The following is a 16,983-nucleotide window of genomic DNA, read 5'->3' as shown; positions in this document are numbered from 1 at the left end:
TATCTTTAACTCACGTTACTTGCTCCTGAGGACTGAAGCAGTGACAGGAGGATGGCCAGGGCACACACCCATGGCTTCACGGCCTGCAACAGGCTCCTTTCCCAACCTCCGCCCCAGGTATGACGCCATGGTCACCGCAAGCGGCCGACGGGAAGGGAGGGACACTTACTTTTGGGCAAATCCCCGGTGCTGGAGGCGGACACGGTCCTGCTTCTGTCATGGGACGGACTGCTTTCCTCAGGCTCGGTCAGCGGTGACCCCTCGGACAGCACCGAGCCACAGGCCACAGGTTCTAAGGACCCCGAGAACAAGGAAGTAGAAAACTCAGCAAACTGGGACTCGGGAATTTTATGTCGTCCGTTTGGTAATTCACCATTGAACTGTTCATAGGAACTGCTATACGTGTAATCGCTTTCTGCATTTGGCTCCTCAGGGTTATACTCCTCAGGATTCGGGCAGTCATCTTCCTCATCTTCCTCCTCCTCCAGCTGCTGCTCCAGTGAGAATGGGCCGTTCTCTATATGGCCGTTGGTTTGGGGAGACTCTATCCAAGGGGGGTCTATGTTTGCAAGTTCCCGTTCAACATCATCTTCATCCTTCTCAATGTTTTCCTTCTCGGTATCTTCTTTCTCGTCCTGGTCCTCAGCTTCACCTTAAAAAATGAACAGGATAAGAATCAGCACCACCCCTCTCCGGGACACGGACCCAGCACCTGCTGAGTACCTCACCTTCAACAAGCGGAAACTCCGGCATGCTTCATTCACACTTCACGGAGTGCACAGCTCTTGATGCATGGGATAAAACTTTTAGCTTCCCATATCTTATTTATCAATCACTCTCTACCTGGCCTACTCACATTAAGTTAGCTCTAAGCTTCTTACTTGCATTTCTATCCCCTCCTCTGACCAAGGTCTTTGCCATGCACAACTGTTGGGCAATCTGCTGCCTGCAAACCACAGGAACGACCCTGTGACTAAGCAGGTGGCACGGTACTTCTCAGACATTTTCTGTATTTTAAAAGCTAGCCTGAGAAGTTTAACAAGCTGCAGGCACAAATTTGGTTATGTGAGGCCCCAGGCCACATCTCACACTGCCCATCAGGACAGGCAGAGAGCAGCCCTCGCTATCTGAGGAGCTGGTATGCAGGGGGCAGACACCCCAGTGCTTCACTCCAGGATCCCACACTGGGGCCACCCTCCCCACCAGGATCCCACACTGGGGCCACACTGACCGCTGTCTTTGGCCGTCTCCTCCTCGGCGGCCTCCTCCAGCCCTGCCGCCTTCAGCTTCACCTCTGAGTGGTATTCGCCATCTTGCTCATTGCAAGGCGCGCTTGAGCTGATGTTTTCTTCTATTATTTTCCTTTCAGCTTCTCGCTCCAATTCTTCTATCTCCTGCAGGCGTTTTTCCAATAATTCTGCCTGCCTCTTCTGCTTCTTTTTCAGCTTTTTCTTTTTGTTTTTAGATATTTTTCCTATCTACAAGGTTAAGAAAATGCCACGGGTCAGTTTTTGTCTTCCCGTCTTTGGTCGAGCACCACACAGCAGCACAAGTGCTGGCAGCTTGGCTGTTATACTCTGCCATGCACCAGCTCAGAGCTGAGTCGCCTGGCTGCCGGGGGTGGGGGGGTGCGGGGTGCAAAACAAAACAAGAAGAAAGCAGTGCAATTTGATACCACATGTGGGGTCTACTGCCAGGTTAGAGCCCAAACCCAAAAGACCTCACCACTGAGCTCTGAGAAGCGAACACCCTGAAATACTCCTGGTTTTCAACAAGAACTCCTCTTGCGATTTTTATTCGTTGCTATCTGTGTACAAATTAACCGCATCGTCTCATCTTCCATAAATAAAAAACCAAACACTGCCAAAACAGGTGTATTTCACAGTTGGTCAAACACACTGTGTCTGGTTCTCACGTTCGCAGTGCTATCATATATCCCAGTGCCAAGACCACATGAATTCAGAGCGATGGGCTGACTCAGTGAGACAGGAAATAAAGCAGCCCGCCTTAATCTCTGTCTCTGAGGCTTTGTGACCTGAAAGCACTAGCGGTGACAGCCTCGGATCCCACACAAACACTGAACTCTCGGCTCTGAAATGAAGGAAACACCTCGACTTCCTCACAGTAAGCTGCTGCAGCGCCCCCTGCTCCCACAGCCTGCACTGAGCCTCCATTCCCAAGTGAGGGCTGCTGTACTGGATGTAGGGTTTTCACAGGACTACAAAGCAGGTCATACTCTCCCATCCTTAACAACTGCACAACTGGCCTGGGGCGGTGTGTGGGGGGGCGATGGTGGTGACAGCAGGAGGACTAGAACAAGAGCTTCAGACAGACAGGTAACTTGGAAGCCAACTAGAAATAAGGTAAAGTGGTTTGGAAACAACCACACTTCAAACCCTCTAAAACCTCACATTTCACCACAGCACTCCATACAGTGCGTGAGGAGGATGGGTCTTGAACCAACTTTAATTTTTCCAGCTCTGCAGAAAGTGTTTCATCTTTGACACAACCACCACTTCCAACATTTACAAGCATGCCTGCTCTTTAACACACACCAGGACATCACATGTGTTAAAATTGGGAAAACTCAGTAATAACCAGTCTCTCTTGACACAATGAGTACAAGTGAATTTGCTAAGTACTTACAGGTTTTTGTTGAGGAGCCGTACTCACTGAAACAAAAGAAAACAAAACAGATTCAGAGGAAAATACATACACATCCTTATACAGCTCATTCAGATCGCAAAGTAAAACTGTCCTTGAATGGCTACCTAAGAGAACTGCTCAGAGTTTCTTAGCCATAGGAATTCAGAAATGGTCCACGCAGCTCAGCCAGCCAGCTCTTAAAAGGCACAGCTGGAATCGTCAACCAGAACCATCTCTTATCCATACAAAACTGTAAAAACAATCAACCTTTAGCATAATACTAATTTAAGAAAATGCTGAGTTCACAGAAATCACATTGTCATTAAGCCAAATTTGCTTATACGCAAAGCAATTAACATGTCAGAGTGAATGTACATCTGTTTGAAATCGATTTGCAGGCTTTAGACCAGCGAAGGCAACCACGCACTGCAGCGAGTATATAGCATTCTAGAAGTCCCTGGATTAGATCCCGAAGCACATCAAGAGCCTGAAGGTTAGGTCCACGCTCTAACCAACAGTCTGAAGGGCAGGGAGTGAGACTGGAGACTGCCCCCTGCCTGAGCTCGGGCACAGACAATGTATGAAATGTGTGGGGACAGTCAGCACTTCAGGGCCACCGCCGAATTCAGTCAAACCGGAAATCCAAGTGTCCACATGCAGATACTCGAGCCGTCACACATCCCACATTTACTAGTCTTCTGTAACTAGTTCCAAATCTCCCAGTTACATTCAACTTACTGTGAACCATTGAGTTGTAAGCAATCTGACAAAACTAGAGCTAGAAGAAACATCCCTCCTGACTATAGGTCAGCTGCAAGCCTGTCACAACTGCCTCCTCCCCAGAAAGCCTGGAAACTCAAGAACGTACGTGGAAAAGCTCACGGACACAGGTAGGAACTTAGAGGGTCTCTCAGGGGAAGACAAAGGTAAGCGAGTAAAGCATTAAATACAGTTCCGTTTATTCAATACAATTTCCTGCCTTCTCATGAGACAGGTCCCTAATACGCACCGACGAGCGAGCGACTGCAGGCTCAGGGAGCCGACTCCACTCACCTGCAGACCCCGAAGGGGGAGGGGCGCCAGCTTTCTGCCACTCGGTGGCCTCGGCGGCCATTCTTCTCACGTAGGTGTCATCCACACACATGAGGATGTTCTCTGGCTTTATGTCCGTGTGGATGATCTTGCATTTACTGTGTAGATAGTCCAAGCCTTGAAGGACCTGGTCATCGTAACACCAAGAAAGGGGATGAGCAACCAATGACTTCATTACTGTCTGTAAAATAGCTAAAGTGACCGCAAGGCTCAAAAGTCACCAAACATGAAAAAGCACTTGGTCAAGGCTCCTTCCCGCCCCTCCCTCAGAGGAATACAGCTCTCCTTCCCAGACAACCAGCATGTATGATTCCAGAGGCAACGGGCGCTCCTGGAAGCCAAACGCACCCATCCACGCATGGCTTCAGTACACGCTCTGCCAATAAGCAATTCACTGGAGCAGAGTTTATCCTCCTAAGTACCTAATTCAAAGGTTTTAGATTTGTGACCAACATTCGTATAGTTCACTTTTATCAGCAGTCTCTCTCTGAATTTCTCCAACCCTCCTTTTCATAAAAGCGGAACCATTAAATGACCTTTTGTACCTGGCACAATGTTTGCTAGGGCTTACTCTTGCATAGAATGTATGAACATTTCATCTCATTTTATTGCCAAACAATAATCTACATGGCTATGCAATATTTCGTGTTTTCACCTTTTAGTTATTGCAAGGAATTCCCACCATGCATATTCCTGTACAGATCCTTGTGTCTGGCCTGGCATATGCTGGGCAGCCACACTGCGCAGCCAAAGGGTACCATCAGCTTCTGACAGATGACCTGCCGAGCTGTTTCTCACAGTGGCTGCAGCATGCAGTGTTTCCACCAATCCAGAGGCAACAACGCCTTCCTGGTGACCAATCACTGTTTTATTTTTAGCCATTCAAGTGTGTGCGTGCAGCAGACTTAAAATAGAGCTGGCTCAGCTTCTTTACCTGCAGTATTTCATTGTTTTAACGTTCATGTTCGTGATAAATTAAAGAAGCATGTACACATTTAATACTAAAGGAAAAGCAATACTGAAGAAAGAAACTGCTGGTACCTGTACTGTAGCATAATGAGCTGAGCTGCTGTCAGCAGCTGGTTCAAATCCCAGCTGTTCTTCTAATCCAGCTCTCTGCTAATGTGCTTGGGCCCCCATCGTGTAAGCGGGAGACCTGGATGCAGGCTTTGATCCAGACCTGCTCCTTCTATTTTGTCCTTTTTTTTTTTTTTTTTAAGAAAATGCCCCTGTATCTAGACAACACTTTTAAATAAAAAGCACTGAACCAAATCTTCACATGCTTATCACATGACGAAAATGAAAACAGTGTCGGCGACTCTAACGTCAAGTCACCCTGTTTTGGAAATTACTTCTTCTGGAGAGTAAGTTTTCCAATTATTTCTATAAACAGAACATTTTTAAAAGGTAGATGATGTTCCTATACATTAAAATTTTTAGTAACACACTGCTACTGAAACACTAAGGCACTTAGGCGTCTTGTCCAAAAGAAGCATGGGGAAAAAAAAGCCGAAAATACCTAACATTTACCCAGCACTGAAAATCTTACCACGATTAAGCCAAAAAAATGTTTCTGTGCATGCTGAGAGCTGGAAAAACAACTTTCAAGGAGGATACAACAGCATTATAACCCGAGAAGCAGGAGCTTTCAGAAGAAAAAATGACAACAGGAAGACCAGTCTTTGAAATGCAACAACTTCTTCCAATCATCGAAAAGAACTTCTTCCTCTAAGTTTCATTGCCATGAATGCACTGAATGAGCATCAGCTGAGCTCCAACCCCACACTACCAGGTACTGGAAACATCCCGATAAACCAGGTTTACCGCCTTCGTGGTGTTGCAGTCCCTGTGGCCTCGGACAGCTCGCTCACTCATCATGTTGAGTGGCTACAAAAACCCAAGATGAACCACGGGCACAGAGCAAACGTGATTTAATAAGCTATTGGGAAGTTCCTGGCAAGAACCAGCAAAATGAATAAAATGTGGCGACAGAAAGACTCTTGATTTTTAATTTAAAATACTTGTGGTTTTAGAGAATTTCCCAATTGGAATAAGCTTAAATTATATTACAAATTTCAGAAGAAAGGTATCTTTGTATTTCCATTGAGGTTACACCCCCGAAAAGACACTGAAAGACGGGTACCCACTGTATACTGTACACACTGCTGTCTCCTGCGCCTTCCCGTGTAAGCCTGATATTTTGAAAACTCTGACGAATGGATGGGCATACCGGTGACATCAGCCTACAGATGTCAAACCAGTAAGGCTTCTGAGAAATTTTAAGTAGATAAAACTACTCCAATGAACACTTCATTTTAGCTACCAAACACTGATTCAACCCGCCCTTTCTGGAAGCTTTTTTTGACCAAGTTCTCAGTCACAGGTTGCCTGAGATTAGGCTTCTTTCACTCTCCAGGGGTGGGGCCAGTGCTACATGGGGATGGCATGTTAAAAATTGTTCCTTGAGGGCTCGGCACAACAGCATAGTGGCCAAGATCCTCACCTTACATGCACCGGGATCCCATATGGGTGCCAGATCGAATCCCAGTGGCCCCACTTCCCATCCAGCTCCCTGCTTGTGGCATAGGAAAGCAGTCAAGGATGGTCCAAAGCCTTGGGACCCTGCACCAGTTTTGGAGACCCAGAATGGCTTCGGATTGGCTCAGCTCCAGCCATTGCGGTCATTTGGGGAGTGAATCATCGGATGGAAGATCTTTCTCTGTCTCTCTTCCTCTCTGTATATCTGACTTTCCAATAAAAATAAATCTTAAAAAAAAAATAAACCTTAAAAGAAAAAAGGGCTGTATTCTATGACTTCTAAGGTAAATATTGCAACACAACTTGGATTTCATAATTTTTATTGTGGGCTACTATTTTTTTTTTTTAACTGTTACAGTGAAAAAGAGTGGTCTTATTCACAAAAAATAGCATTTGTCCTTAGTTTAAAGCATTGAAGTATCCCAACAACAAACACCAGGGGGCGATCTTGGCACCACTGATGCAGAATAACTGAGGATGGAACCACAAGCTTGCGCTGGCGCAAAGATGATGTTGAGACCTCTGCCCACTTCTCGGGTCACAGTATCCTGGCATGCTTTTCCCTCCAGGGCTGCTGTTGGCAGCAGGTGGCAGCAGAGATCCCTTCCTCGGCTGCCAGCAAAGCTGAGATCACTGTGACCACAGCCATGCCAGGGGCAAGGGTGCCAGTCACCCGACTGGAAGGAGCAGGCAGGTCACACCCTTCAGCAGCAGGGAAGGCAACCCGCAGAGTTCCACAGCAGCACACAGGTCAGTTCAGAACCTGTGCCTGGGCTCGGGAAAGTCTGGTCCCTTGTCTGAACCTCAGACAGTCCTGGTAAAATACAGCGGCTTGGTCTAACTGTTGCGTAAAGTTTCTTTGTGTGCACCCACAATAGTGCCAGCCACCAGCTGTTACCGTTCTTGGTGATGCAAACCCGCATCTCTCCACCATGACGTCATCAGCAAGGAGGACACTGCCCCTTGGACTTCTCACGCCAAAACTAAACAGCAGAGAAATACCGTACAAAGACCTTTCAAGTTATGTTCTGATCCTGGTGACAACAATCCTGTCATGCCTATCAGGGAAGGGATTCTGCGGCCTCTTATTCCCCTTTTGGTATCAGTGAGGCACCACAGGAAGCCCCGACGGGCAGCCAGACAGGCTGGCACAGGAGAAGGCAGGCCTCAAACAGTTCTTAATTTAGATATTAATTACCAGTGGGTGTGGAGGAAAACACCACAGGCGCTTTCCTCAAGCTTAGAAATTTCCTACTAGAAAATGTGGGGCTCCCACCCGATTTCTGTCCTTCAGGGAACAGACATGAGCCCAAGTCTACAAGCCGCTCATTGAAACTGTGATATTAAGCCGAATGAAGTATGAGAAGTGCTTGCTTTAACAAGGGAGACGACAGGCGTGCTCAGCCAAAGAAACGCAGCGGGCACTGTTCTCATCCACGCTGTCCTGAAACAGCCTGGGCTCCTCGCTCTTCCCAGCTCCAACTGCTGAGAACTAGTGGGTCAATCCGGTGGCTCTACTGCCAAAGGCAGCCAAGGGAGGACGTCCCCAGCACACGGACAGCACAGGTGGAGCAGGGCAGCACACAGACAGCGGAGGTGAAGAGCAGGGCGCAGGCCTGAATCCCTCAAGGCTGACACTTCACCATCCTCCAGCGGCTGCTCACGCTTGAAAACAGAATCACTTGTACCCCACCACAATGAACAAACTGAGTAACAAATTTTTGCCAATGTCACATTAAGGTTTCTGCCCCATATTGAAGAATAGTTCAATTATAACGAATTCACTGATGATGATGGCGATGGAAAGAATTAAAATGGTAAACAAATACTATGTGTAGGGGCTGGTGCAATGACACGACAGGCTAATCCTCCACCTATGGTACCAGCATCCCACGTGGGCACTGGCTAATGTGCTGGCTGCTCCACTTCTCATCCAGCTCCCTGCTAACGCCTGGGAAGGAAGGAGAGGATGGATCAGATCCTGGGACCCCCATCCACCCACGTGGGAGATCTGGAAGAAGCTCCTGGCGCCCAGATTGGGCTAGTCCAGCTCTGGCCACAGAGGCCATCTGGCAATAAAGCAGTGGTGAACCAGTGGATGGAGGATTTCTCCCTCTGTAATTCTTTAAAGTAAAACTTGAAATACTACATGTAGACAGGTAGACATGGCACCAGGCGACAGTCTGCCTGCAACAGATCATCACAGCTCCTTCTGTGGCCCAAGGGTCTTCCATCCCACATGGAAATCACTAGACTGCATTTATTTTTCAGTCAAATGATTTCTTCAGGATACTCTGCAAACAGCACTTCACTTAGCCTTTTGAAAAGAGGATTTGAGATAAACCTCTTTATTCTAAAAGGAAAGGTGTTAACAGACATATTGCTATGCAGAGGCAAAAAGGTTTTCTTAAATGCACTTTTCTACCAAAATTAAACTTTAATAGCCAAACAATCTAACATTGAATGTGATTTCCTCCGAGACAGCCTTCAGCAATCGGTTTTTCTGTTCGTCAATCTGTAGTATCAGAATCACTACATTGGCAATCTTCGTAGCAAAGTGTGACACCATTTTACACAAAGCACTGCTTTCAGGAGTGGCATTTCTAAGGTAATTTTATCCCCTGTATGCATCTGTCACATTTGGAAGCAGGAATGGGACTTTAGCATGGCCTGGACCCTAAAGGTGGAGAAAACAAACATCAGAGCTACACACACGAAACTTTCAGATCTGTATTCTCTGCAGACAGACGACCCCTCTGCCATTCTTTCTCTATATGTATAATCTTCCTTTCAAATAAAAATAAATCTTTAAAATAAAAAAAAGGTTGGAATTATTTCGTGGCTAGGATAAAAGAAATGATCAAACACATGAAGATAGGGGCTGGCGTTGTGGTGCGGTGGGTTGAGCAGCCACCTGCAATACAGCATCCCATGAGCACTAGTGTGAGTCTCAGCTGCTCCACCTTCAACCAAAGGCAGAGGAGGACGGCCTGAGTTCTGGGCTTCGGCCACCAATGTGGCAAGTAGGACAGAATCCTGGATCTTGGTTTTGACCTGGTCCATCCTCACCAACAGCGGCTATTGTGAAAGTGAACCTGACAATGGAAGGTCCGTCTGTTGGCTGGCTGGCTGGTCAAGTGGTCTCTCTCAGCCTTTCAAATAACAAAATAAATCTTCAGGGCAGTTTTGTGGTACAGTGGGTTAAGCCACTGTCTGAGGTGCCAACATCCAATATGAATGTTGGTTCAAGTCCCGACTGCTCCACTTACCACTCAGCCCCCTGCTGATGAACCTGGGGAAGCAGTGCAAGATGACCCAAGGGCCTGGTTCCCACTCACCCTCAAGGGTGTTCTAGGCTCCTGGCGTTGGTCTGGTCCAACCCTGACCATTGCTAGCATTTTGAGAGTGAACCAATGCATGGAAAGAGGTTTCTCTTTCTCTCTCTGAATCTTCCCCTATGTTTCTGTTACTCTGCTTTTCAAATAAATAAACGCTTATATATAAAAAAAAAATTTTAAAAAGATGTGGGACAGAAAGGGTCAATAATGATCATTAGGCACTTTCTCCAACCACCCACAGAATGAACCAGTAAAAATGCATGGACGAAAATCGTGGTAAGTTTGCAAGTGTTTATAAATGCTGAAAACATCTCCACATCTTTATAGCCTTCAGGAGGAAACACGGGCAACTGAGGACACACATTTTTGTGCAAACAGGGACTGTGATACCAGACAAAAAACTCTGACCAGCTTTTCAGGAAGAACAGCAATGTGACTTCTGTTGGCCAAGGGCCCAGGACAATTCTCAAAGTACTCCATGCTGCCCAGCAAACTGCTCAACACTGGAGCTGCAAGGCCACGCTGGTTGGGTGTCCGTCTGGCTGTACCACTTCTGATTCTGAAGTCAGCCCTTTCACAAGGGGCAAGTTACTTTCCTGCTGTATGCCTCAGTTTCCTCTCCCATGACCCCAGGACAGCAGTAATCCCTGTTCTATAGCATGACGGTCAGAACTCAAACAACTCTGAACTATGCCTGACGTACAGGAAGCAGTGAACTCCGTTTGCTTTAGCACTGTCTGCATCTTCCCAATTACCTAACGCAGAGGTAGCGATCCAGCTTCCTTGATGATAACGCTGTGATTCAGTGAGGTCCAGTAACTTGGTTCACGTCCTGAAGGATGTATCTGACAAGTCCACGCTGCTAATCACTCCATGTATTGCTTCGTTACGGCCTGGACTGATAAACTTTAGCAAACAGGCAATGGGAAGCCACTAAAGATTTCGAAGGAAGGACTAGGAGGAGGAGCCTGAACTGGACCAGGCTGGGCTGCGTGCCCTGAGACAGAAGCCTAGCGAAGGCACAGCAGGAACAGGAGCTCCAGCTGCAGATGAAGGCACGAGGAGCGAGCGACCGCCACGAGTCGAGGGAGAGCTCCGGAGACTTCCATGGCCTCCCACAGCACTGCAAGCCGGCTGGGCCTCCCACAGCACTGCAAGCCGGCTGGGCCTCCCACAGCACTGCAAGCCGGCTGGGCCTCCCACGGCACTGCAAGCCGGCTGGGCCTCCCACGGCACTGCAAGCCGGCTGGGCCTCCCACGGCACTGCAAGCCGGCTGGGCCTCCCACATCTGTGTTTGGAGCTGCTGTGGTGGTGTCACAGTAAACCTGCACCATGCAGCACCTGATTTCTACAGGACACTGGTTCAAGACCCATCTGCTCCACTTCTAATCCTACTTGCTACTAACGTGCTTGAAAAAGCAACAGAGGACGGTCCTAAGTGCTTGGAACCCACGTGGGAGGCAAAAAGGAAACTCCTGGCTTTTCGCCTGGCCCAGCCCTGCCCAATGAGATCATTTGGGGGAGTGAACCAGCAGATGGAAGTCCTCTGTCTGCCTAACTCTGTTTTTTAAACAAACAAAAAAAAATCTTCGAAAAAAATGAGAGTTAAAGGAATACGGGGAAAGGATGGAACCGTGTGAAGGCAGCCGCCTAGTGATGTACAGCAAGTGACAAAACGAAAAGAACGGCCGAGCCACGGTCAGCCATACTCGACCTCCAAGGTCAAAACTGGCCAAGAGTGAAAGATCTTTAGGATCGGCCTACCCTGGTTTATTCTGGGAAAGGGTGTAACTGCAGATTTATCAAGGAGAGATCTTCCAGGTTCTGCTCAGGAATCAAATACTCAACCCACAGGCCAAATCAAAACCAGGGGAGGCAAAATGAATGTATACAATTAACAATGGGCTGTGTAACACTTCACAAATTCTACGGGCACTTAGAAAAAAAGCCTGCAACCAACAATAATCGCTCTTAAATAAAGATGAGTTCAAACACAAAAGACAAACCAAAGGTCCAGAACAAAATCCACGTCCCCCAAAGGGCAGGTTATGCACACTTCAGTGAGGACACGGTTCCATCACATCACATGTTCAGTCAACAAGCACACGCTCAGGCTCCGTTAAAGCCCCTGATTTTTAACTTTAGATTTTTGGTAAGAAAGGCTAGATTCTCTAACAAAATAAATCTCGGTAGTTCATCTTCAAATCCGCCTTCTCAAGCTGCCAAGTCTGTGTGGGGGTGACGTGCGCAGGCACCTATGGCAACGGCAGACAGCTTTGAAAGCACACAGCTCCTCGGAAGCCGCAGGGCCTGTGTACCTCACAGGCATGGAGCTATTTCTGAAGCCACTCAGTATAGGTTAGAGTATAAATCCTTTAAAACTTGCAGGATTTATCAGAGCAAATTCAGAAAATTTCCCCAAGTTTTAACAAGGGGATTTCTTTTTAGATTTGCCACTCAATAAAAAAAAACAAAGGAGCATTTGGGAAACAAACAACTGCACCTACTCTTCAATGACAGCCGTAACTTTCTCATATGAGATATTGCCCTGTGTTAAAATGATGAATAAAAGGAACAGATACCCTCTCTTACGGTAAGAGGGGACAAAGTTTACGTGAAAAGCTAAACGTGTATGCAGGCTAAACAGCTTCAAAGAAAACCTAGTATGGCTTTACAGCACCCACAGGGCCCTTTCGGGGTCTGCGCACAGGCAGGTGCTCAGAGACGAGCACCACCTGCACTGGCCGAGCACTGCCCGTGTTCATCAGGACTCACCTGTGCACACTCAGCTGCCTTTCCGACGTGTGGACTGAGGCCCACACGTCACGCCAGCAGCCCTAGAGGACTGGCCCAAGTCCTGGGTTGAGGAGCAGGGCAGGCTCTCCGTACCACACAGCCGTCTCCGGAAGCCACCTGCCTGACACAAGCCTTGCTCTGCAGAAGAGCTCGCAGGGAAGACCCGCTCTGCCAGAAAGGATGATCTAGAAACACGGCTTCATCTTTAGCACAAGCAGTGCAGGTGGCATTCACCCTGATCATTCCACACTGAACATGGACTGGCACCCATCCTGCAGGCCAGGAGGCCCGTTAGTGCCTCTCACAGGTGTGCCTTCATCCCACAAACACCTACTGGCATCTCCCCGCTAAGCCAGATGCTGGCCAAGAGAACACTGGACATACGTAATAGGAGTACATTAAATGACCCACAGAAGAGAGAATTAAAGGTAGGTTTACTTTTAGTGCAAGCAAAACCACCAAAAACTTGAATCCCTATATGAGGTACTTCATGAAGTGAATAAACTATGTGTACTGTATGGGGTGGGAGGCAGCTTAGCCCACTAACCCTCCACCTAGGCAGCATCCCATATGGGTGCCGGTTCATGTCCCAACTGCTCCACTTCCGATTCAGCTCCCTGTCTCTGGCCTGGGAAAGCAGCCCCTGCTCCCACGTGGGAGAGTTCAAAGCAGCTCCTGGCTCCTGGCTTTAGACCAGCCCAACTCTGGCTGTTGCAGCTATTTGGGGAATAAGCCAACAGATGGAAGATCTCTGTCTCCCCTTCTCGCTCTGTAAATCTGCCTCTAAGATAAAAAAAATATATATTTTAAAAATGTATCCTGTGGGAAAGCTATATATATGAATTTCAAATTTCTGCACCAGAATAAACTGACCTTTTTCTCTTTTTTTTTTTTTGAGATTTAATCATGTATTTGAAAGGTATAGTTACATAGTTAGGACAGATATGGAGAGAGAGAAAGACTGAGAGACCGGTTCACTCGCCTAAATGGCCCTAATGGCCAGGCTGAACCAGGAACCTAGAACCTCCTCCGTGTCTCATGCGGATAGTAGGCCCCACTGCCCTCCCAGGTCTACCAGTAGGGAGCTGCATCAGAAGTGGGATGGCTGAGACTGCAATGACAATGAGTAGTCATAATGAGATGCTGGTTTTCCAGATGGCAGCTTACTCCACTGCACTGCACTGCAAGCCTCATAAACGTACCTTTTAAATCCATTCTTCCAGAAACCTATGAAGAACCCTTGTACAGTATTTCCTATATACCCTAAGTATTTCTCATCCACTCCAACTTTATGGAGGTATAACTGACAATAAAAACTATCAACAAGATGGTAATTTTCATAAATGTATGTACTGTCAAGTCATTACCACAAACCAGTTAATTTACCTAGTATGTGTTCTTGTGCAGGAATATTACAAATTGCCTCTTACAAATCACAAGTATACAACACAACACATTTCAACTAGTGTATACTGTGTAGATTATGCTTAAGTTTCCTTTGATTTAGCTTCCATTCCATGACTTTTAGGACAAAAAAAGGACGTTTTGGGGGGACAATGAATTATTTCTTAGTGCTTTTCTAAGGAACTCAGTGACACGTTTTAAAGCAAGACACTGGATAAAGCAATGTCTGATAAGACCACGGTCATCTCAAAGCAAGTGATACTTGAAACGTGAAAGACTGACACAGCACCTCTTACGAAACAAAATGGGCTGTGATTACATACAAAACTGATTTAAAAGGAGTTCCAAATGCTACATGCGTGAATACAAACAGCCACTAAGGTGACAGACAGCTCACCTGCCGGATGATGCTCTTGACACAGCGCACGGGGAGGCCTTGGTAGTTGGACTTAATGATCCACTTGAGGAGATGGTGCCCAAGCACCTCAAAGACCATGCAGACATCTGGGACAGGGTTAAGGGCCACTCAGACACACATGGCACCCGCAGGGTGGCAATCACTGAAAACAGCATCAACATGTTTGCAGTAAAATATCAACATGAATACTATTTATTGCATGTACTCGAAGTCACCTGAGGAAATGTCACCATCCCCACTGCACAAACAAGGAGGCAGAGTGTACTTGGCCACAGCCCAGACTCGGCCATCTCGGCACACTGCCACCCAGAATCACTCTTATGGAAACGGGCGAGATGGAAGCCTCAGTAGAACTGATACAGGGGAAAAAAGGAATTCCAGGGCTTAGCTGCTCACCCCGCCTGCCTACATTTCCATTCAAGAGGCTGCTTAAAACACATGAGAAATAAAAAACAAAATGCCATAAAGAGCCATCGAATCTCTTCCTTCAGTCATCTAACAGTGCCTAACTAGGTCAGTGTTAAGGCCAATCCTTTGCCTTGCAGGATCAACATTCATTATGGCTGTGCTGAGCACGCTCCCTGCTGATGGCCAGGGAAAGCAGCAGGAGACAGCTCGAGTCCTCTGGACCCTGTACCCGTACGTACGGCAGACCTGGAAGAAGCAGCTCCTGAATCCTGGCTTTGGACCAAACAATGCAGCCATTTGGGGAGTGAACCCACAGGTGAAAAATCTGTCTCTTCCTCTCTGTAACTCTGCTTTTTAAAATAAAATAAGTCTTAAAAGAAAAAAAATTAGGATCACAATTTAAGAAATGGAATTCTCTTGGTACCATCCTGGAGCCTGAGGAGGCCTGCTGGACCTGGTGCTTCTAGCAAGCAACTGTGTCTGCAAGGCCGGATGTGGTGAAGGCCATTTCGTTGGCTGTAAGACAAGGTCTCTGAAACTAAAGGGAACACACAGCGCTCTTCAAACTGAAGGTGTTTGTTGTTTGGGCCAGACATGCACTCGAAAGTACAGAGCAAAGAACGACACAGAGCTTCCTTGTGATAAAACTAACAAAACCAGGATCATCTGTGCAAAGGTCATTTGTGTGCTCTACCTGCCAGGGATTTAAAATATCGAAAAGCAAGTAAATACAAACTTTCAATCTTAAAAACAAACAAAACAAAAAAATGGCATGGCATTAAGATCAAGCCATAATGAAATTTTAGGAATTTATTTATTTGTTTGAAATACAAGAAACAGAGGGGGGGGGATATCTTCCATCTGCTGGTTTTCTCTCTGAATGGCTGCACTGGGGTCAGGCCAGAACCAAGAGCCAGGAACTCCATGTGGGCCTCCCATAGGGATGGGGGTACAAGTACTCAGGTTACCCACACCAAGGCACATTTGCAGGGCACTGGCTATGAAGCAGAGTAGCTGTGACAGACCAGGCAAACGGAAGGCAGAGAGCTTAAGCAGCAGCTCCCTGGCTGTCACGATGCTGGCCACTGGATTGCTTCCAAAGTGCTCTGGTTCAAATCTTAGAACTTCTACCTCCAACCCATGTTGAGGAGAACAATTGCCACTGTATCATTACTACTATTATTCACTTGTAACACTCAAGTTAAAATCTTGAATGTCAACATAAACAGAGCATTTCGCTTTTACTGTTTCAACAAGTGTTTTGGCCCTAACAAGGTGCCAGACAGCCGATGGGGCATCCAAAAACAGACCTTGGACACCGGCTTTAAACAACAAAAAGTGGGGTTTCAAGCTGCCTTCTATTTTTTTTCCTAACATGCTACTATATCCAAATCCCCCAAAAACCCTTCAACACCATCTAGGGGAGCCACTGCCTAACACTTCGCAAGAGTTCCAGGGACTGGCACGCACAGGAGCAGACAAAAGCCTACGGGACTTAACACAACCCAGGATTGCTTGTTTGCAAGAAAAATAATATGCATGATTCAGCAACAATTAGGTAAAGGATACGTATTCCATTCATGCCTGAAATCTTGAAGTCATCGATGAGCTGGACAACCATGTCTTTGTTCGGGTCATTGGGATCGCTTTCTCGAACCTGTGCATAGAAAATGGGACCCAAGAATGAGGAGCTGAGGTTAGAATCCTTAGTATTAAACTGATCAATGCTATTTTAGTGTAAGTGATTTTTTTTTAAGAACTTCTACTTTAATGTAGTACCACCCAGGAAAAATTTTTTCCCAAGTTTTCTTTAGTCATTAATTTCCCTTATAACATTCACATTTTCAAAGTACTTACACATTTGAGCAATTTTATTTCATCCAAGGCTGTTTCTGTATAATGCTGAGCACTTTTTACAACTTTCATGGCCACAAATCTTTTCCCCCTTCAAAAAAAAAAAGTGAATTTACTTATATTAGCAAAAAAGAAGTAACATGTAGCTAACAAGGTGAAACTTTTAACAAGTTTTCTTTAGAAAGGCACTTTTCAGATTGTGCAGGCACAGTTAGACAGGGACCCATGGGTGAAGACAACGTTTTCATGCTTTGCTGTCTTCTCCAATTAAAGGAAGACTTTAAAAACACTGGCCTTAGCACCTGCAAGCACTCCCTGGCCACACTTCACTTGAAACACACAGAAAACATTGCGTGTGTAGGAGCTGGGCAGCAGTGACACGTCTTACTGCGACGACCTTAAGCCGCAGCAGATGCCAAAGACCTACAGGTTATCAATTTTCTATCCAAACAGCCTTCCGATATGGATGAATGGCTAGAAAAACAGCA

The 16,983-nt window shown here is 46.6% G+C and overlaps 1 protein-coding gene across 7 annotated transcripts in view; it reads right to left on the bottom strand.

Annotated features, from left to right (window-relative positions):
• Positions 1-16,983, bottom strand: part of LOC121166953 (SRSF protein kinase 2) — a 167,964-nt gene that overhangs the window by 18,691 nt on the left and 132,290 nt on the right. For 6 of the 7 annotated variants that reach the window (XM_040996293.1, XM_040996292.1, XM_040996295.1 and 3 more), the window contains 7 exons: positions 16,499-16,586; positions 16,211-16,298; positions 14,213-14,319; positions 3,700-3,865; positions 2,647-2,672; positions 1,232-1,478; positions 170-652 (listed from right to left, as the gene is read on the bottom strand). In XM_040996293.1, the coding sequence (XP_040852227.1) occupies positions 170-652; positions 1,232-1,478; positions 2,647-2,672; positions 3,700-3,865; positions 14,213-14,319; positions 16,211-16,298; positions 16,499-16,586 (1,205 nt within the window). The remainder of the gene's footprint in view (positions 1-169; positions 653-1,231; positions 1,479-2,646; positions 2,673-3,699; positions 3,866-14,212; positions 14,320-16,210; positions 16,299-16,498; positions 16,587-16,983) is intronic. The other variant, XM_040996296.1, reaches the window with a different exon arrangement.

This window comes from Ochotona curzoniae, unplaced genomic scaffold, assembly GCF_017591425.1.
Source record: "Ochotona curzoniae isolate NIBS_2020 unplaced genomic scaffold, NIBS_Ocur_1.0 patch266, whole genome shotgun sequence".
NCBI classification, from domain to species: Eukaryota; Metazoa; Chordata; class Mammalia; order Lagomorpha; family Ochotonidae; genus Ochotona; species Ochotona curzoniae.
Note: the sequence above shows the minus strand (reverse complement) of the source record. Positions and strands in the feature narration are given on the sequence as shown.